The 20,310-nt window shown below is 34.1% G+C and overlaps 4 protein-coding genes across 6 annotated transcripts; 2 read left to right on the forward strand and 2 right to left on the reverse strand.

The window, feature by feature from the left end:
- Positions 1–1,184: 1,184 nt before the first annotated feature.
- On the reverse strand, positions 1,185–3,621 carry LOC121230644 (uncharacterized). 2 transcript variants are annotated; one of them, XM_041115731.1, is made up of 3 exons: positions 2,907–3,621; positions 2,153–2,809; positions 1,185–2,069 (listed from the first exon to the last, which is right to left on the reverse strand). In XM_041115731.1, the coding sequence occupies exons 1-3, from the start codon at positions 3,525–3,527 to the stop codon at positions 1,962–1,964; spliced, it is 1,386 nt and encodes a 461-aa protein (XP_040971665.1). In that variant the 5' UTR covers positions 3,528–3,621; the 3' UTR covers positions 1,185–1,961. The 2 variants fall into 2 exon arrangements, with proteins under 2 accessions (XP_040971665.1, XP_040971668.1); XM_041115734.1 differs by lacking the exon at positions 1,185–2,069 and having other exon boundaries at positions 2,296–2,423; positions 2,539–2,809; positions 2,907–3,620.
- Positions 3,622–6,134: 2,513 nt separating this feature from the next.
- On the forward strand, positions 6,135–10,743 carry LOC107958032 (neutral ceramidase 2). 2 transcript variants are annotated; one of them, XM_016893684.2, is made up of 11 exons: positions 6,135–6,739; positions 6,818–6,892; positions 7,037–7,393; positions 7,481–7,689; positions 7,767–8,123; positions 8,227–8,491; positions 8,578–8,848; positions 8,941–9,066; positions 9,283–9,346; positions 9,455–9,624; positions 10,070–10,743. In XM_016893684.2, the coding sequence occupies exons 3-11, from the start codon at positions 7,062–7,064 to the stop codon at positions 10,613–10,615; spliced, it is 2,340 nt and encodes a 779-aa protein (XP_016749173.2). In that variant the 5' UTR covers positions 6,135–6,739; positions 6,818–6,892; positions 7,037–7,061; the 3' UTR covers positions 10,616–10,743. The 2 variants fall into 2 exon arrangements, with proteins under 2 accessions (XP_016749173.2, XP_016749171.2); XM_016893682.2 differs by having other exon boundaries at positions 6,591–6,739; positions 6,815–6,892.
- A 1,635-nt stretch (positions 10,744–12,378) lies between these two features.
- On the forward strand, positions 12,379–15,901 carry LOC107961284 (probable sugar phosphate/phosphate translocator At5g05820). Its single transcript, XM_016897458.2, has 4 exons — positions 12,379–12,895; positions 13,695–13,798; positions 14,837–15,065; positions 15,671–15,901. The coding sequence occupies exons 1-4, from the start codon at positions 12,455–12,457 to the stop codon at positions 15,815–15,817; spliced, it is 921 nt and encodes a 306-aa protein (XP_016752947.1). The 5' UTR covers positions 12,379–12,454; the 3' UTR covers positions 15,818–15,901.
- An 889-nt stretch (positions 15,902–16,790) lies between these two features.
- Positions 16,791–20,252, reverse strand: LOC107958033 (ataxin-3 homolog). Its single transcript, XM_016893686.2, has 2 exons — positions 19,829–20,252; positions 16,791–17,604 (listed from the first exon to the last, which is right to left on the reverse strand). The coding sequence occupies exons 1-2, from the start codon at positions 20,075–20,077 to the stop codon at positions 17,011–17,013; spliced, it is 843 nt and encodes a 280-aa protein (XP_016749175.1). The 5' UTR covers positions 20,078–20,252; the 3' UTR covers positions 16,791–17,010.
- Between the last annotated feature and the right edge of the window lie 58 nt (positions 20,253–20,310).

Raw genomic sequence — 20,310 nt, forward strand, 5'->3', positions numbered from 1 at the left:
TAAGATTTTTCCTAAGTAGTCTAGACTACATATATTATGTTATTAAAACTTGCAGATCAACTGTCAGTATCACAAATAGATGTAGTGTCAAAGTGAAAGATTACCTACATATTATAATGAAACTGTAAGTTTCTACTTTACACCATTGTCTTGAAATTTCTTAAACACATTGCACATAATGCTCTTCTTTTGTGTGTTGCAAATGCTAGGTAGGAATTGCAAGTTTTAAATCCCAAATATGATCTAATTGTTGCCAAAGATATGGAAGAATTCTTGGTGTTGATATTTTGGTTAAGGGTGAAAACATGGAAATAAATGTGTCCTTTTCATGGTGGTACAATGCGCAATGGGTCCCATGAATGAAATTGGAACAACAAGCCATTACCAAAAACCTTATCCTCCATTGTTGTTATGGTATCATACTTGAATAACACAACGTTCTCTCCTAAAGCCATTTCATTGATAGTTTTTTTTTATACAAAGACGATAAGGCAAAACACAAAGATTGAGACAAGGAATTGAAATATGTTGCTAAAGAAACATTGCTACTGTGGCTCTTGCTTTGGCTGCTTGACATAAAGGTTGTTGGTGCAAGAGGCAGCAACAAAAGAGAGAACAAGAGCACAGAACATGAAGCAAGGTGCAAGAAGCATTTTTACTTGCTCACAAATGTGCAGCAAGGGAGCTAATGGCTGATAGCTCATTCAGCTCATTCATTCAACTAGAAAAAACATACATTTATAGTCAAATACATCACCAAGTAGTCAACTAACCCCACTAATCAGCATTGGGACTATTAAAACATTGCTTGTACACATAAACAAGCCACCTAAACTAGTCATTCAACACCTAATGCATCAAGTTGTCATCAACTTGTCCATTTTAAACTAGATTAATTAGAATGAAACTAAAGAGAAACCTTGCTGTTACAGCAAGCATATGTGCTGCAGCATGTCATCAAGCTGCATGCACTTCAACCACAAAATGTAACAGCAGCATGGTTGGCCAATTTCCAATACTCCTCCTTGGACTCCATGCTGCAAATACCAGTCATTCATCAAGTTTTTTGAACTTGGCAGCTCTTAGATGCTTTGATTCAAGCTGACCAATTCATTTTCTTCTTGCACAAACAGTTCGTGAGTATAGTTGCTTGCCTTCATTCTGCCATTTTGGCTTGCAATTCGACAGGCTCACACTTTGCTTACTGTCTTCAAGAGGCTTGCAACTATACAACACGCATTGAGCTTCCACATGTTGCTGAGCTCACACCTTTGACAGACTCACATCTTTGCATATTGTCTTCAACAGGTGTCTTCATCAGGCTCGCACTTTGCTAAGCTTGCAGCTTTGACATCTTGCTAAGCTTGCACATTTGGAAAGCTCACACCTTTCCTTTAAACTCCTCCTTCAGCTTATTCAAGCTAGTTTGGGGATCTTATAAGTTTGAGCCGATATTATCTTCTCTACAAGCAGTCCTTAATGACTTGCTTGTGCTTTGACAGCTTCTTTCTTTTCAACAAGCAGGGGAAGCAAAATCAATGGTCCCGTAAGACATAGGCTCATGATACCAATTGTTGGTGCAAGAGGCAGCAACAAAAGAGAGAACAAGAGCACAGAACATGAAGCAAGGTGCAAGAAGCATTTTTACTTGCTCACAAATGTGCAGCAAGGGAGCTAATGGCTGATAGCTCATTCAGCTCATTCATTCAACTAGAAAAAACATACATTTATAGTCAAATACATCACAAGTAGTCAACTAACCCCACTAATCAGCATTGGGACTATTAAAACATTGCTTGTACACATAAACAAGCCACCTAAACTAGTCATTCAACACCTAATGCATCAAGTTGTCATCAACTTGTCCATTTTAAACTAGATTAATTAGAATGAAACTAAAGAGAAACCTTGCTGTTACAGCAAGCATATGTGCTGCAGCATGTCATCAAGCTGCATGCACTTCAACCACAAAATGTAACAGCAGCATGGTTGGCCAATTTCCAATAAAGGTTCAGTAGAGCTGATAAAGCTGAAGAAGAACATAAACAAGCCCTCAATAGAGCAAGCGCCTGCACCAAAATTTTTAAGATTACTGAAAAAAATGAAATTTGAGTATATTCAATTGATCAAAAGTAGAAAAGATATGACTTACTTCAACCTCTCCAATGCTAATGACTACTTGTTCAACATCACAAAGAGGGGTCCCTGTTTCCTTTAGTAACGAAAAACTGGAAACCAAGGATAGTGATTTAACTACAAGATCGTCTGTGATCACAAACAGTGATTTTTTCTTAAAATAGCCCCTACTGTTTGTTGCATTCGGGATCGGAGATTTTGGGTCCAATTGCTTTAAATAACCGTATGAGCTATGCAAAATTTTTGTAGGATGCTGAGAACAGATACTTGGAAGCTCAATTGGGCAACTATAAAACGGGGGAAGAATACCATTCAGGTAACTATTCTGCTTGGTTATGGAGAATATTGTGTCTAAATCTTTAAACAAGTTAGAGATGGATCCCATTGTGAGATTACCCTTACCTCCTAAGAGTTCCAACGCAAATTCCAAAGGGATTGTGAGGAAGCTAAATAGAAGATCAACAAAATCTTCACTTGCTTCACCATATAATATCTTCCTATCTGATTTCCTCAGCATTATCTTCACTCTTGTTTTGCTATCTTTTTCAGTTGTCACCTTCACATTTGGAGCTACGAGCATGGACTGTTCAACGAACATTGTACTTTGTTTTCTCAGAAAAACATCAGTAAGAGTAGTCTTTGAGAACAATGAATGGCTCAAAAGATTTAACATCTGACATAAAGTATCAAAGGGACATTACTATCAAACTAAAATCTGAAATAATCAAGCAAAGGAAATATATAGAATTTGGTTCAAGGATATATATTACCTCATTTGAACTGATGTCCACTACTTTTTCTTCAATCTGACAAACATTATTGATACCTAAATTGAGAAGGATGTTCATAAGATCACCTGGCAAACCGTGCATTACTGTTAAATCATCAGTTATGAAAAACATTGATTCTCCCTCACTTTCATCTTTATTTGCAACTGTTCCCACTTTTAAATCAGTCGGATTATCCATCAATTCTCCGCAACTGCATCTTGAAGTTTTATAATGACTAAACCAACGACCAGTTTTTATACAAAGATAAGTTCTACATAGGAAATACCCTGTAGGCTCACTAACATCCATGTAAAGCTTCAATTTCTTCGAGTACTCGTCTTCATAAATGCTTCTAGGATTAAGCAGCATAGACTTACATGCATCAGTACGAAAGCTGGTTAGGCTAAGGTTTTCTACGCTGTTATATAGGTTATTCAAACAACCAGCTCGCTGTAAACATTGATGTTTGCCGATAAGTCGTGCAATGTTTCCGAGAGGAAACTTAAGCAGACTTCGAAAAATATCAACAATGTCACTACCAGCTTCAGCAACAATTACCTTGTTGCTTTCTTGGTCTATCAAAAGCTTGATTGAAACCTTGGTGGGATCTTCAGAAGCCATGGATATATAATGGAAAACAAAACAAAAACAAATTCAATGGATGACGTTTGGAGCATAACAGAAATGAACCTAAAACCTGTCTATTTATTGTGTGAGACAGTAAGGGCCGTTACTGCTTCAACAAAACCTTCGATGTTCCCCATGCATAACAAGTGAGAATTTATTAAGTCTAAGGTCAATTAAGAGGCAGTAACGATGTATGTGCATGAATATGGAACTAATTATGTGCATGAATATGGAACTAATTACACAGACAAATGACTAAAGGAGAGTAACCTGACTTGATAAAATTTAAATACTAAGCCCCTGCAATAAAGGTTTGGCATCTGATGTTATGGAATCCATAAACAGACATGTTATTATGCCAATGCTGTTGGTTTCTCCAAGATTCTCGAATTAACCAGAAAGTAACATTTTTGACATCAGATGAGGAGTGTAAAATAAGGTAATGTTATACTAAATGGTATCCATTCATGTAATCACAGACAAATAACAAAATCATATCTGATATTGGAAGAACCTAAATAGATTCATGATCACAACAAGAAAGCTAATACCTTTGTATCTTCTAAAAGAGAATTTAATCATTGAACAAGTCTAATAACAGTAGAGATGATAATAATCACAGCTCAATCTTAATGGTCAATTTTCTTCAGTCCAAAATCAATTAAATGCTAATTTTGAAGCAAATTTTTGTAGTTCTTTTCATTATTAAAACCAAAAAAAATGAAATTTTCCCAGTAGTTTGGAAAGCTGTCATCTTGTTGATGCAATGCAAGAGAAATTACAATTCCCCATCAAAGAATATGACGTTAAAATAACCCCAAAACAGTCTTTTCTCATGAAATTTGAAACTCTAGAACAAAATATTGCTCAGTTTTGCAGATAAATCCATCTAAGTTCTCCGAATAACCAGACTGCTTCTATGGGATATGAACTTTTGCCTATCTTTCATCTTCATCTTGAATTTCTTCATCTCATTGCTCTTCAAATCATACAAATATATGAAATCAGGATGACCCGTGTAACTGTTTTCTTCTTATGCTTCAGCATTATCACCTCACCATTTCTCAATGTACCAACAGCAGCTAGTTTCATAAAATGGGGCAACTTGTCTGTCTCCGAGTATGCTCCCATTGTGTAAAGTTTATGGAGTTAGCAATAATGGAATGTTCCATTGACCAAACTTGTCTGTTAAAATCATTCAAAACCCATCCATTGCGCAATGCACGCAGTTATTGGTAGATAAAAGAATCATGGTATGCACTTTCGTGCACTAGCTAAAGCTTTACTATGTCTGCTGGAGATCATATTCACGTTGGTATAGTAATAGGTAAATTTGAAAGAGAAAGGGACATAACTTTAGAGATTCATTTCAAAACTTATTATTGGGAGCTCGATTTGAGTTTGATTGAATACTATTCATTGTCTCTCTATCACCATTTTAATGAAACCATGTTATTCGACTTCAAGTTTGTGGTCCTAGCAATTATACAGTTGATGTTGGTTTTAGATAGAGTCAAATTTAAGTCAGACTAATTTAAAATTTTTGAATTATTTCAAATTAATGCATTAATTTGGATCATTTTGAGTACCAATTTAAGTCTTTTTTGAATTCTGACTGTTTTAGATTCATTTAATTAGTTTTGTTAGTTAATTAAGTCGGTGCATCTCGAGTTCATGTAATTTCAGGTCATTTTCAAGTTACTTGTTCGAGCCATTTTGGGTTCAGCTATTTCGAGTTCAGGTTATTTTAGCCTAAGGTGATTTTAATTTCGTATTTTTTAGGTTGAGTCATATTGTTGTCTTTTTCAAATGTTTTATTTTGATATTATAATTAGTGTTTAAAAAGGACAAATTTGTGTTTTGCCCCAGAATTTTTCAAAGTCTTTTAATTTGATTTCTTTTATAGAATTTATAATTTTTAGTTTAATTTAGTAAACTATACTTGTAAAAAAATAAAGTTTAAAAATATACTTAAATCATATTCAAATATATATTTTTTGAACAATCTCATTTAGGTTATAATAATATTTGTTCTTCGTGACACAATGACTAAAATTACCAATAACTCTTCCCAACCTATAAATAGGAGGATAATGCGTTTCAGCGCACTCAAACCCACATCTTCCTACATTGGTAACAATCGAGAACCATAACCTCTTGAATCTCCATTACGCTCCACCACCGGATAAGATCATAACCACGTCACATTATTCCATCATGACCACGTTGTGAAAAATAAAAATGGAGGATGAGGTGGTTGGTATTTGGAAAAGCCTTACAGTTGCATTGCCATTTTAGTGATTAGGGATCCATTGCAATTTACACCCACCGACAATTACCTACACCCATTTATTACACTTCACCCAACTTTAGGAATAATAATCTGAAAATCGAGATATTTAAACGATTTATAAAATATAAGTTAAAAAATTATAATTACGTAAAATTAAATTAAAATTAAATTAATAGATTTAATTTTTAGGCTTAATTCATGATTTTATTTTATTTTAATATTTAAATATATTTTTGTCTCAATTAGATACTTAAAATATTTAAATATTATAGTTTTTAGTCCAATTTTAAACCGACATTGAAAAAATAGTATTTGGACCAACTTCAATAGCTAATTTTTGAGGTGGGGTTCTCCAAAAATTCATATCAATTGATATAAGAACTAACCATCATGTTTTTCAATTGTAATTGTGCGGTGTGGCTGGTCATGCTAGATTAAATTAGTGCAAAGCTGCTACTGTGGGGGCGTTGGGGGTTGCGAAGCTTGGTGATGAACTGTAGTGGTGAGGGACGAGTTTATAGAGGAAATGATATTTTTCTTTTAAATTTATTTTATGTGAAAAGTTAATGAAATGTGGCATGACTTAATTGGTTGAATTTTTTTTAAACATACTTCAGAAATTGGACTAAAATGAGAAAAAAATATTTCAAGGGCCTTTAATTTAATTTATAATTAATTTTAATTTTTATAATATAAAAACAAATATTTTATATTTAAAATAATAAAAAATTCTAAATAAAAAATCTTTTTCAAAAAACTACTTATGGATAAAAATTAATATATAAAAATTGAAAAATCGAACCAATTATGGTCACTACCAACCTCAACCAAACCAGTATCACTCCGCCATTCTCCCATCCCTTTGGTAGTGGCGCACCAATCCATAAACACTTTGCCCCCGATCACCCTTGAAGTGAGTGTTTAGAACACATTTCACCACTTTATTCAGTTTATTCATATAATAATACACTATTTTGTCTCCTTTCAGCAGTGTTTGTCAACTACCCAATTATCCAGCTTTACTTGAGCTCACACCCAAAGAAGATAACTTGCTTCTTCCCTACAGGTACATACCCATTATTCTATTTGCTTATTTCTTTAGTTTTCTTTTCCAAATTTTGATTATTTTCAACTATGGTATGATCTAAGTTAGACCCATTATTGTGTGAATCTGAAATACGTAGCTTACTTGTTTGTTTTAATGTTTTAGTGAGGAATGAAATAAAGCTAAAGCTATGAAGATGGTTTGTAAAGATTGTTGTTTTATGGAGAGACCAGTTAGAATTCTTGGGTTCTTGTTTTTATTACTGCAAATTGAAGGGTCTTTATCAGCTTCCAATTATTTGATTGGCCTTGGAAGCTATGACATAACTGGACCTGCTGCTGATGTTAATATGATGGGTTATGCAAATATGGAACAAATTGCTTCCGGTATTCACTTTAGATTACGTGCTCGGACCTTTATCGTTGCCGAACCGGAAGGGAATCGTGTTGTATTTGTGAATCTTGATGCTTGTATGGCTTCACAGATTGTTACAATCAAAGTACTTGAGAGATTAAAAGCAAGGTATATGCTTGTATGGCCTCACAAACTTTAGGATTTAGTAGGTTGTTAAGCGTATTTTCCGATAAACGAGCTTTTGCTTTTGTTTAGGTACAGCGAGGTTTATACAGAAAAGAATGTTGCCATTAGTGGCATTCATACTCATGCTGGTCCTGGTGGATATCTTCAATACGTTGTGTATATTGTAACGTCTCTTGGATTTGTAAGACAATCGTTTGATGTTATCGTTGATGGTATTGAGAAAAGTATTATACAAGCTCATGAAAATCTCCGTCCTGGTTCGATTTTGATAAATAAAGGTTAATATTTTGTTTACCTATGGCTTAATGATATATCTTGAAAAAGTGACTGAAATTTATAAAATGGTGCGATACAGGGGAACTCTTGGATGCCAGTATAAATCGTAGTCCGAGCGCTTATTTGAATAATCCGGCTAATGAACGGAGTAAATATAAGTATAATGTGGATAAAGATATGACATTGATTAAGTTTGTTGATGAAGAATGGGGCCCTATAGGTAGTTTTAACTGGTTTGCTACCCATGGAACTTCTATGAGCCGTACGAATTCGTTGATTAGCGGTGATAATAAAGGTGCTGCTGCTCGATTTATGGAAGATTGGTTCAAACAGACTAGTTTTACAGCAGATTATGATAGCCTGTCTTTCAACAGGTCTGTAAGTGGGAGAATCCCTCGAAGAGTTTCGAGCATCATCCCTAATTTTCACGAAAAACGTAAGTGAATCTTGCCTTTAAGCTATACTGAGAATTATTGTTACACATAAATGATGTTCAGGGCTAAAGTACATACAGCACATGCTGTGTTTGATTCAAACAGGTAAGGAGCTGATGGAACTTGCCGCTTCATTTAAATCTTCTCAAGGACGACCCGTTACTAGACTTTTGAGTGTTGCAAGAAGGGTCCGGAATTCCTTAAGGCAGGCAGATAAACCTCAGTTTGTATCAGCATTCTGTCAAACAAATTGCGGTGATGTCAGCCCGAACACACTCGGTGCATTTTGCATCGACACTGGTCTGCCGTGTGATTTCAATCATAGTACCTGCAATGGGAAGAATGAACTGTGTTATGGCAGGGGCCCAGGGTATGTTGTTTATGTGTTACATTTGTATTCTTAGTTCGTTTAGAGGTATAGGATACTGATGGAACAATGTTAACATGTATTGGCAGCTACCCTGATGAATTTAAGAGTACCGAGATTATTGGAAAAAAGCAATTCAAGAAAGCAGTCGAACTTTTTGACAAGGCAACCGAAGAGTTGAAAGGAAAAGTCGGGTATCAACATGCCTATATAGATTTCTCAAATCTTCAGGTTTCAGTTCCTAAAGCGGGAGGAGGTAATGAGGTGGTCAAAACATGCCCTGCTGCTATGGGATTTGGTTTTGCTGCAGGTACAACTGATGGTCCCGGAGCTTTCGATTTCAGACAAGGAGATGATCAGGTAAGAGAACTAAAACCGATGCTGCGGACTTTAACACGTGTTTTGTAGTGCCATGTTCGTCAGATGATTCTATTACTATGTTCTGTTTTCAGGGGAATGCCTTTTGGAAATTAGTGAGGAACTTACTAAAGCCGCCGGGTCAGGAACAGATCGATTGTCAGAAACCTAAGCCTATTTTGCTTGATACCGGTGAAATGAAACTACCATATGACTGGGCGGTACGTGTTTAGTTTGAGCTTTGTTAATATATGCGGTGAAAATGGTTACACCATTGAATGAATTTATGTATGCTGTTTTCATACCGAGCGCTCTACATTGCGTGAACTGCAAGATATTGAAGTATAGTTAGATAAACTATGCGAATAGTTTAAATCCTAGGAACAAGAATTTGTGAATATTTTAATTTTGTCCTGATATTAAATATTTCATGCCAGCCTTCGATACTTCCGGTCCAAATTGTGCGGATGGGGCAACTTGTCATTCTCAGCATACCTGCAGGTAGAAGCAATTTTTTAATTATATTTCTGAAAACTTCTCGATTTTTTAATGATGGCTCAAGTCTTGATGCATGTTGAACTATGTTCTTAATGTTATAATTTCTTGCAGAATTCACAACCATGGCCGGCAGGCGGCTCCGAGACGCTGTTAAGACGGTGCTTACTTCCGGACACAATAAGCAATTCGACAGCAATGTCCATATTGTCATTGCAGGGTTGACAAATACTTATTCACAATATGTTACCACTTTTGAGGAGTACAAAGTGCAGAGATACGAGGTTCGTGTTATCCCATTCCTCATTATCGATCTTTCCATTCACGACAGTCCTTCGTAACACTTGTTTTTTTTTGCAATAAAGGTACTATGGAAGTCTTTGTATTAGGAGTCAGATTGCATTTTGCCCCTATACTCAAAAAATAGACAAATTAGTCCCTGCATGTTAGATTAAAGAGCAAATTGGTTCTTCTTGTGAAAAATTCCATCCATTTATATTGTTAAAAACCGGTATGGTTGACAGAATAACTAGATAGTGACTCGTAGCATGCCATGTGTACCTTATGTTGATGTACAAGGACCAATTTTTAATCAAATGTTCAATTTGCTTTTTGATCTAACGTACAAGGACTAATTTTCTCAATTTTAAATAAAGGGGACAAAATGCAATTCAACTTTTATCTTCTTTTTTTTTTTTTTTGCTTTTTTATTGAATTTTTTATTTTTAGGGAGCCTCAACTCTGTATGGACCACACACGCTTAATGCGTACATACAGGAGTTCAAGAAACTTGCAGCAGCTCTTATCAGTGGTGGATCTGTTGAACCAGGTCCGCAACCACCTGATCTTCTTGATAAGCAGATTAGCTTATTAACACCGGTTGTCCTTGATGCAACCCCACTTGGTGTGAATTTCGGTGATGTTAAAGACGATATCGCTAATTCCACTTTCAAACGGGGCAATACAGTCTCAGTCACCTTCTGGTCTGCTTGTCCTAGGAACGACCTCATGACTGAGGGCACATTCGCATTGGTCGAAATTCTCCAAGATCAAAAGACATGGATCCCGGCATTTGACGATGATGATTTTTGCTTAAAGTTCAAGTGGTCAAGACCTGCAAAACTGAGTCCTCAAAGTTATGCAACCATTGACTGGAGGATACCAGAATCAGTAGTCACCGGGGTTTATAGGATAAGACATTTCGGTGCTTCGAAATCACTTTTTGGTTCAATCCGACATTTTACGGGTACTTCGAGTGCCTTTGTAGTGGAATAGTATAGATCATATGCATGTATGAATATAATTAGCAACAGATTGTGCCGTATAGAATAAATAACACAGTATGTAATGCATAGCAGAGCCATATATCGAAATTATAGAAGAATAAATGAATTGTTTAGTTATATTATTTACATAAACAGCTAGAAAATGTAGACAACCTTTGTTTTTTTTTTTTGTCGAAATCAAGGTATCCATCGCCAGTAGTAGTGACTAATCTTCTTGTTGCGAGTGCTTTCCAAAAAGGTAAACGGTTGGCCAATTGCACACCCAATTTCATGGTTAAGGGATGAGGTGAATAATCATCACACGACACTTCATGGTTAACACTATTTATGTTGTTATTATGCAGTTTTGTGTTGCTTAGGAATGTGTTGATAAAAGTAATATGGTGGCTTTTGTATTAGAAATTGAATTGTATTTTACTAAAAAAAAGACAAATTAGCCCCTAAACGATAGATTAAAGAGAAAATTTTATTGATTATTATTATTAAAAATTAACATGGTTGACGAAATAATTAGATAATTATGGAATAATTTTTTAACACAAGGATTAATTTACTCTTTGATATAATATATAGGGATAAATTTGTTCATTTTTTGAATAGAGGGGAAAAAATGTAATTTGATTCTTAGTACAATAATTTATGTGATACTTTTACTAAAATGTGTTGCATTGATATGTGACTTCTCTCTCTTGATTATTTCGAATTCAAATTGTTTCGAGTTGAGTCATTTTGGTAGGTGAGCGAAAGTTAATTCAAATCAACTTTAATAAGTGGCTTTCAAACAATTGGTTTAGGTTAGTTGATTATGATGGTTAGTTATCAATTATGAAAATTCATAATTAAAACCAATCAATTTAATTGACCTTTAATACTTACAGTATATAAAATTTTAATCCAAATCCAAACTCAATCTAATTTGGTTCAATTAACTTAAATGGCTGAATCGATTTATATTAAGTTAATTCGATTAGATTAATTAAAATCTTTTAATCGAATTGGCCAAATCAATTGGCTAGTCCCCATAATTTCGAATGAGTTGATTTGAGTTTGCCAATAAATTTTTCTAGGTTTGGATTTAGATTTGTTCTTGTCGTTTTGAGTTCATACTTTGAATTTAGGTAGATAATTTAGACTTTAATTTGGATTAATCTAATTAAATTTTTAAATTCGTGCCAGAATCGAGAGATTTACTCAAAATAAATAACAAGAAAAGATACAAAGAGGGGCGAAGGGAGAGGCTAGCAAGGACCTTGGCCCTTTCAAAATAAAAAATTGTTTCTTTAGACCCTAAATATTTATAAAATTTTAAATTAATATATGGTAAAATTATAATTTTGTCTTAAAAATATTAAAATTTTAATTTAATCCTTTAAAAATTACATTTTAACTCTCAAAACAATATATATCTTAATCTCGAAACCATTAAAAAAAATTCATGAAGTCATGTGTCTTGCCTAAACCTCTTTCCGGGACAGCATGGGATTAGTGCTAAAAAAGCCAAAAACAAGTCTTTAAAACTGAAAATTGCCTGACACATACATGACCAACATTGAATCACGTTTGCGACAGCTGAAAAACTAGACACCATATTCATAATCATTCAACAGCAACCCCCAAAATCAAACATTTAATGATCATTAAAATCTGCTAATCCAAACCCCGTTCCCCTCAGAAAAAAACGTTTTTTTTCCCATGCACATCGCATCAGGCACTTTCAATCCTACAATTCCTTATAATCCTTACGTTACCTCTCCCCTTATTAGTTCCCAACATTTTTTTTTCTGAAAGAACGACCAAAAAAAGAGACAAAACCCTTGAAACCATAGCTATGAAGACCATGATTCCATGGACCACGATCTGGATCGTGTTCTCATGGTACGGTTCCAACATTGGTGTCTTGCTTTTAAACAAATACTTACTTACCTACTGTGGGTTCAAATACCCAATTTTCTTAACCATGTGTCATATGCTTGCTTCTTCATTGTTAAGTTACGTAGCTATAGCATGGCTCAAAGTGGTTCCCATGCAAACCATTGGTTCTAAGAAACAGTTTATAAAGATTTTTGGGTTGAGTTCGGTTTTTTGTTTCTCGGTCGTCCTCGGAAATGTCTCGTTACGGTACCTTCCGGTGTCGTTTAACCAGGCTATTGGCGCAACCACACCGTTTTTCACGGCAGTTTTCGCTTATGTTATGATGAAGAAGATAGAGAGTTGGGTTACGTACTTGACATTGTTACCTGTTGTGGCTGGAGTTATCATTGCTAGTGGGGTAACAATTTCTTAACTTTACTAGTTTTGAATAAATCAAGTATCAAATTAAATCAAATTGATATTTAATGTTTCCGGGTTGACCAATTTCAAATTTAGGTCAATTTTGGATTTGAGTTGTTTTATGTTGAGTTCATTCAAGTTTGAGGTTTGGAGTTTTTGAGTTCGATCATTATGGTTTTATATCATTTTGTTTTACTAGTGTTTTAGAATAATTGAGATTTTAAGCATGTAATTCCTTAGATTAGGTAATTAGTTTTGGATTGACTCCATCCAGATCGAGTCAATTTGAGTTTTAATGTTTTTGGGTCAACCGATTTTGGATTTGGACTGATTTGGGTCAAGTTAGGAAAATTGGGATTTAGACATGTAATTTGACTCGACGAGTTAGTTTGGATCAAGTCAATTTGAATCAAATTAATTCGAGTTTCAAATAATTTTCAGAATGATTAATCTCAGATTTGAACCATTTTAGGTTTAAGCTATTTAAATTTGAGGTTCAGACTTTTACTATTCAGTCATTATGATTTTATATCTTTTTGGTTTTTAGTCACTCTAGCTTTAGGTTGTTTCTGGTTTAAGTTATCTCGAGTTCAATTTATTTCAGGTTTAGATCGTTTTAGGTTCAAATTGTTGAGTTTTATATCGAAATCAGATTGAAACGAATTTGAGTTTGATTACTCGAGTTGGTGGTTCAGATCAAAATTTGACAGGTCTAATTTGTATAATTGGCAGCAGAATCTTTGGTAAATGGTAATTTTTTCAACACATTTTCACATATAGGTGTTTGTATGTTGTAGGCTGAACCAAGTTTCCACCTTTTCGGATTTCTAATGTGTGTTTCAGCTACTGCTGCAAGAGCCTCTAAATCAGTGCTTCAGGCTATTTTGCTGTCATCAGAAGAGTAAGCTTTTTATATATATATATATATATATATCAATTTTGTTTCGGATCATTTTGGGTTTGAGTCGATTTAAGTTCATGTTAACTTTAGGTTGGGTCATTCCGATTTAGATTGTTTAGCATAGGGGCAAAATCAGGAATTTGATATTAAGGAGTCCAAATAAAATTTTAAAAGTTTGGGAGCTAAAGGTAAAATTTGTGTTTAAAAAGAGCTTAAATTGAATACTTTATTATTATAAGGGATTAAAATTAATATTATGCCACTAGAGGGTAAGGCTGTTGCCTGCCCATCTCTAGCTACGCCTCTGGTTTAGCATTCGAACCATTTCTAGTAGGGTAAGTTATTCAAGTTTGTCAATAGAGTTTTTCAGTTTGAATCATTAAAGGGTTTATCATCAAGCTTGACACTCAAGTCTAAATCATTTTAAGTTCAAATTTTTTCGAATTTGGATCATCTTGGGTATAGATTGCATCTAGTTAGGGTGGTTTTTGGGAATGAGTTGAAGGGTTTGAGTTGACGCTTTTAGTCAAAATGAATTGTGTAGAATTTGGTAAAAGTACCATGAGGCCTTTATAATAGGAGTCAAATTGTATTTTGCTTCATCTATTCAAAAAATAAGCAAATTAGTCCCTATACATTAGATCAAAAAGAAAATTGGTTCTTCTATTTAAAATTCCATCCATTTCTATTGTTAAACTTGGTCTTTGTACGTCATCTTAACGTACTGTCTAGTTATTCCATCAGGCATGCCAGTTTTTAACAGTACAAATAGATAATATTAACAAAAATGATTAATTCGCTCTTTGATCTAATGTATAAAAATTAATTTACTCATTTTTTGAATAAAGGGAACAAAATGCAATTCGACTCCTATTACATGAATCTACATGATACTTTTACAATTAAATTTGCATTAATCTGGATATTCGGATTCGGATCTACTCTCAACATTCATCTAATTAACTTATGTTATATTGTTGTAGGGAAAAGGATCTACTCTCAACATTCATCTAATTAACTTATGTTATATTGTTGTAGGGAAAAGCTAAACGCCATGAATTTGTTGATGTACATGGCACCAATAGCAGTGGTGATATTGCTTCCTGCAACTTTATTGATGGAGAGAAATGTGATAGCCATAACCATAGCTATTGCAAGAAAAGATACAATAGTTGTGTATTATCTGCTTTTCAATTCTTCTCTTGCTTATTTTGTCAACTTGACCAATTTTTTGGTCACTAAACACACCAGTGCCTTGACCCTCCAGGTATGTAATCTTTTAAAAACTTTGGGTTAATTGTGCCGGGCATTTTTATTGTCAATCTCTGATCTACATTCTAAATTAGTTTCCGAACTTTAGAATTTGTCAGTATCGTATCTTTCCATTAGTTTAGCCATTAATTTGGATGTTAAAGACCGGTTTAAATGAGACGAGAGACATACCAAGTTAGCACTTAAATGTCTGAGCTAATGACTAAATTGACAAAAAAACTTGATTGAAATGATAATGATATATTAAGTACTCAATTAAAATATTTTAGATTTAAGGATCAATTTAAAATTTAAGTCATAATTAGGAGATGTTTAACGGAATTAACCCAAAAACTTGGATTCTAAATTAGTCTTTAAACTTAATTGAATCCTTAAAATACTTATATCATATCAATTTGGTCCTTCCGTTAACCAAGTAATCAGCTTAGGTGTTAAATAGTAGCCAAGAACGGATGAATTAATTTGTATACATTCAGAAAATAGCTATCCTAAACTACACCAACGCTTTTATTTTAATTCGTTACATCTAAACTCTCGATAACTCTATGCCGTAAATATTCACGTATTCAAAATATAATCACAAATTTAAAAATATTTCAGGTACTGGGAAATGCAAAAGGTGCAGTTGCAGTGGTGGTGTCGATTATTATATTCAAGAATCCAGTTTCATTAATGGGGATGCTGGGTTACTCTTTAACAGTTGTTGGAGTTCTTCTTTATAATGAATCCAAAAAGGGAAATAAATGACATTTTCTCAATTTTTTTACTCCTATAACTTAATTTTCTATTGTTTGCAGCTTACTCAATAAAAGTAGAAAGAGATTGCATGGATTTTAATTTCAAACTTGATATCGATCAGAACTTAAACATCGCAAGTCATTTATCACTCCAAACCTTTCAACTTGATTTTTATTATATCTAACTATTTATATGCATGCCTCTATATAAATATAGGGGATAAAATTAGAAATGGCTAGAAATGGCAAAAACTCGACAACTTTCGATGTGACTTAATCTGATAAGGAAATTGGATCGAACCGAATTAAGAAAAATTCCACTTTACCTTTGCCTCAAGACAATTACAAAAATCCCTTTTCGTATAATACTAGTTTAAATATATATATAATAATAAAATTTATATTAATATTTGTTCTAACTTAATTATATTTAAAAAATAATTAATAGTAAAATAAACTATAATCGTAATCACCTTTCTATGATTTTTTTTAATTATTCAACTATCAAAAATTATAAAATAATCAATTATAATTTTTTAAATTATGTAAAAGAAAACCCAAAAATCTAAAATAATTAAGTGAAAAAAAAAGCAAAATTAAATAATTGACATTTTTTGAGCAACTAAAAAAACTATAATTGGATAACCATTTTGTATTTTTTTAGTAAAAAAAATCCAAAATTAAGAGACTACTAATTAATTTACCCTTAATAGTATCATTATAAAAACATAGAAAATTAAAATTTATTATTTTCTTTTGATAAAAAATATTTAAAAATAAATAAAAATTATGCCAGATCAGGTCAGAATCCAATATAGCTTTCATTTTTCGAGGCAAATAAATTAATATTTAATTTCAGATTGGACCGGAGTTTGGTTATATAGAGAGTATGCCGGGTAAACCACCCGGCCCGGTTGCCATCTCTAGATGAAACCAACGGTGGCACCCAAAAGAAACTGAAAAGAACTATGACAGACACCATAAAGCAGAGATGGTCTAAAAACTATATATCAGCAAAATTACGACGACATATCTAAACAAAAGTACCTTCTACAGTGTTAAATTTTGACTAGAAAACCGTGTAATGAATGTATATACTGCGACAATGCAACAACCTCTGAGCCAAAAATGTCGGTTCAAAACATCGAAAATCTGACATGGATTTTTGTCACTTGCACAGCATAATATATATATAATTTCTTCTTATGCTGTTTTTTCAGGGATATCTTTATTTTCAGTTTTAGGGATGCTGGACTCACCGCTGGCCGTGGCTGGAGAAGAATCCATCAAACTAGCGGCGATTGCAGCCCTCAAGTCTTCATCTTCCATATCTGAAAGCATTTGCAGGTCAGTCTCGGCCAATGAAGGCAACCGCTCGGTATGTTGTTGTTGAGACATATTGTTTCTTTGAGGAGGAGCTTGTGTTAAGTTGCATGATTTAGTTATCCTTTCAGCGTCCTCGGGTGATAGCCACTGCCCGTAACCATTAGAGGCTTCAGAGGAAGAAATGGGGCATTCTTTCGGAAAGTTTCCCCTCACCAGGAAAATGCTCCAGCCGGATCCTTTTAAGGAGTCCAGATAGGCCGAAAGATAAAACTTCGAGAAGTGTTGCGGGGCTGCATAAAGACTGTCGAAATTATACCATTCTCCATTGACTTTCCGGATGCAAAACCAATGATCATGGAGATGACAAATGAATGCATTTTCCAGCTCAGGATCTATTTGGGCAGGCTCCGCAACGGGGCAATCAAGGGGAATAACTTGCAAATCCCAGACTTCTAAAGCTTTTTCCAAAACCTAACAGATATTATCAGACAATGCCATAGATGTTATAAGCTAGTCATCTCGAAAATATAACAGACATATATATGCACTTGTCTGAACAACAAACAGGGAACAAAATGATTCCTTTTGATACTAAATAGGGGAAGAAAAAGAATGTTTTTTTCTGTGTGTGTACGTGGGAGGGATAAAAAGAAAGCATAAGCAACAGTGATAAGATACCTTAACTGAGTTCTATGTGCCAAATCATGGTCACCCTGCATATAATAAGATTATTTAATCGATAATCATATCTGTGCACGCATGAAAGGCCACTGAACCGTCTTGATCTATAAAACGAAGTACAAAGCAAAACCATGCCAATAACTAATACCCTAAGGTGAGTAATGGTCCGCCAAACCCAGGGGCGAAGCGAGAAATTTTTTTTTGGGGGGGGGGCAAAATTGAATTATAATTTTTACGATAGTAAAAATGCAATTTCACCATTTGAATAGCTTATATTTTTATAATTTTTAAAAAATTAAATCAAAATTTTATCATTTTTAGTAGCCAAACTGCAATTATACCTTTACTAATTTAAAATTTTAAAAATTTTAAAGTGGCCTAAATGAAAAATTTTCCGTTTTAGGGGCCGGGGCCCCTGCCAGCCCCCCCGGATTCGCCCTGACCGAACCTTCCTAGCTTCCTTATTGGTAAAGAAGCCAATAGCATTTATTGTTTGACTTTGCTAGTGCTATTCTTGAGATATCTATAAATGGAATCATAAGTCCTAACACATGATATATTCACATATCCAATGCATAGCATATATACATAACAAAGCATTTGAATGTAAAACCAAACCTAAGACTGATGATACCATAGAGGGAATTAACGTAACAAAATGTCAACCATAACGCCTTATCCTACATTACTTCCTTTTATAATTACACAAACCACCAACATTTATAACTGAATCCTAATATGCCAGAAATAATACTTGTCAAGATTCTCATGCATTTATTTCACTATGAAAAAGAATTCTAAAGATGCTTTTTGTCATTATTTATTATTCTTGGGATAAGAGTCTTTAAGAATCGGACATTGAATATATAGCTTCACACAGTTTACATGCATGCTTACTGCCTTTTCTGGAAACCTACGTGTTGCTTTCTAAACTACAAAGGACACTACAAAGACACCATTTGGGCTTATATTGAAAAGCCACACTTGCATGGATAATATTTTGATTAGCATTTTCAGCAATTATATCCACATAACCAAATTGATTCTACAATGGAGTAAAATGAAGATGCATGCATATCCCACATATACACGAAGATTTCCAAGTTTTACACACGTTGCACACATGAATTCTACTCTACTCATACGATCTTTCTAAGAAATTTTCGCTAATATGATATGACCAAAAACCAACTAGATCAAACATATCAATGCTGTCAACTAAGGCTACAACAAATTTGCTCCAAGTGAAACACGTAGTCGTATAGTATCATATAAATTGCAATATGATTTCCATTCTTTGGTGCTTCTTTAAGATAAAATTAGCTTCTTCAATACATAATGAAAGTACACAGGCAGTTTAGGTTTACAGCTCTTAGTGAAACAATAATAACCAAGAAGTTGATGATATCATCACCGATCATGATGTATTATTTAACAAAAGTCGAGAAGGGATTCTACGAAAAAGCCAAACACGAAAGGATGTTTTGATTAGCATTTTCAGCAATTATATCTACGTAACAAATGGACTCGATAATGAATGATACGAAGATGCATATATGCCCTGCATGCGCAAGAATTGTACTCTCATCATATGATCTTTCTGGGGAATGTTTCCTAATATGATTTTACCCAAAATGAATCCGATCGAACCAATCAATGCAACCAACACAGGCTGCAATAAACTTACTCCCAAGTATAAGATTAAGACAAAGTTAGCTACTTTAATACATAAAAGAAAAGTAACAGGCAGTTTGGGTTTACACCTCTTGGTGCAACCATTCAATAAGGCACTATATCAAATATTCAAGTTATTCATGGCCTAATCTAACAATTCAGTTCCCAAACTTGCTAACCCTAATCACTCAATACTCCAAAAGAACTTAACTTTCAACTCAATTTGATATTAGCAGGGTAAAGCCCATTCGAATTATTTTGTTATTCGATCTTTCAACAAAGAAACCAAATTTAGGCACTTAAATCTAGATTTTATCCAATCTCAGAAACAAGAGCAAACCTGGATGCTAAAATCGCCACCGAGAGATACATTGTGGGATTCTTCAGAGAGGAAATCACCGGCGGCGGCGGTGGTGGTTCCTTGAAGCATCATCTGGCGCTCTTTGGAGTCGAGATCGGAGGCTAAAGCCGCTAAATCGAATTCAGAGAAGAAAGGTCCTTGTAACACCGTGTTGACGCAATGGACGGCACACAGCTTCGACTCTTGTACCTCGTGGTACAACATACCGCCATTGCTTGCTCCTTCCATTGCCCACTACCCACAAAAACCACTCAGTTGGAATTAAATAATAAAATAAAATTCCTTAAAGGGAAACCCTTATTTGTTGATATTTTTTGGATTATTTTTTAATTTATGGCTTAAAGCAATAGAAGTACGAAGAAGATGAAGAAATAAAGAAAAAAGAGGAAAAATATTTATTATAATTAAGGGAGTTTTTTTGGCTTGGCTTGGCATTTAGGGGAAACTCACCACGTGTAAAG

Source organism: Gossypium hirsutum, chromosome A01, assembly GCF_007990345.1.
Source record: "Gossypium hirsutum isolate 1008001.06 chromosome A01, Gossypium_hirsutum_v2.1, whole genome shotgun sequence".
NCBI classification, from domain to species: domain Eukaryota; kingdom Viridiplantae; phylum Streptophyta; class Magnoliopsida; order Malvales; family Malvaceae; genus Gossypium; species Gossypium hirsutum.

Coding starts and splice junctions, on each gene's coding strand:
- LOC121230644 (XM_041115731.1), bottom strand. CDS start 3,527: ATGGCTTCTGAAGATCCCACCAAGGTTTCAATCAAGCTTTTGATAGAC. Junction 2,810..2,906: donor TGGACATCAGTTCAAATGAG/GTAATATATATC, acceptor ACTTTATGTCAG/ATGTTAAATCTTTTGAGCCA. Junction 2,070..2,152: donor TTAGCATTGGAGAGGTTGAA/GTAAGTCATATC, acceptor ATTTTGGTGCAG/GCGCTTGCTCTATTGAGGGC.
- LOC107958032 (XM_016893684.2), top strand. CDS start 7,062: ATGAAGATGGTTTGTAAAGATTGTTGTTTTATGGAGAGACCAGTTAGA. Junction 9,067..9,282: donor AACTACCATATGACTGGGCG/GTACGTGTTTAG, acceptor ATTTCATGCCAG/CCTTCGATACTTCCGGTCCA. Junction 9,625..10,069: donor ACAAAGTGCAGAGATACGAG/GTTCGTGTTATC, acceptor TTTTATTTTTAG/GGAGCCTCAACTCTGTATGG.
- LOC107961284 (XM_016897458.2), top strand. CDS start 12,455: ATGAAGACCATGATTCCATGGACCACGATCTGGATCGTGTTCTCATGG. Junction 13,799..14,836: donor ATTTTGCTGTCATCAGAAGA/GTAAGCTTTTTA, acceptor ATATTGTTGTAG/GGAAAAGCTAAACGCCATGA. Junction 15,066..15,670: donor CCAGTGCCTTGACCCTCCAG/GTATGTAATCTT, acceptor AAAATATTTCAG/GTACTGGGAAATGCAAAAGG.
- LOC107958033 (XM_016893686.2), bottom strand. CDS start 20,077: ATGGAAGGAGCAAGCAATGGCGGTATGTTGTACCACGAGGTACAAGAG. Junction 17,605..19,828: donor GTGGCGATTTTAGCATCCAG/GTTTGCTCTTGT, acceptor AATATCTGTTAG/GTTTTGGAAAAAGCTTTAGA.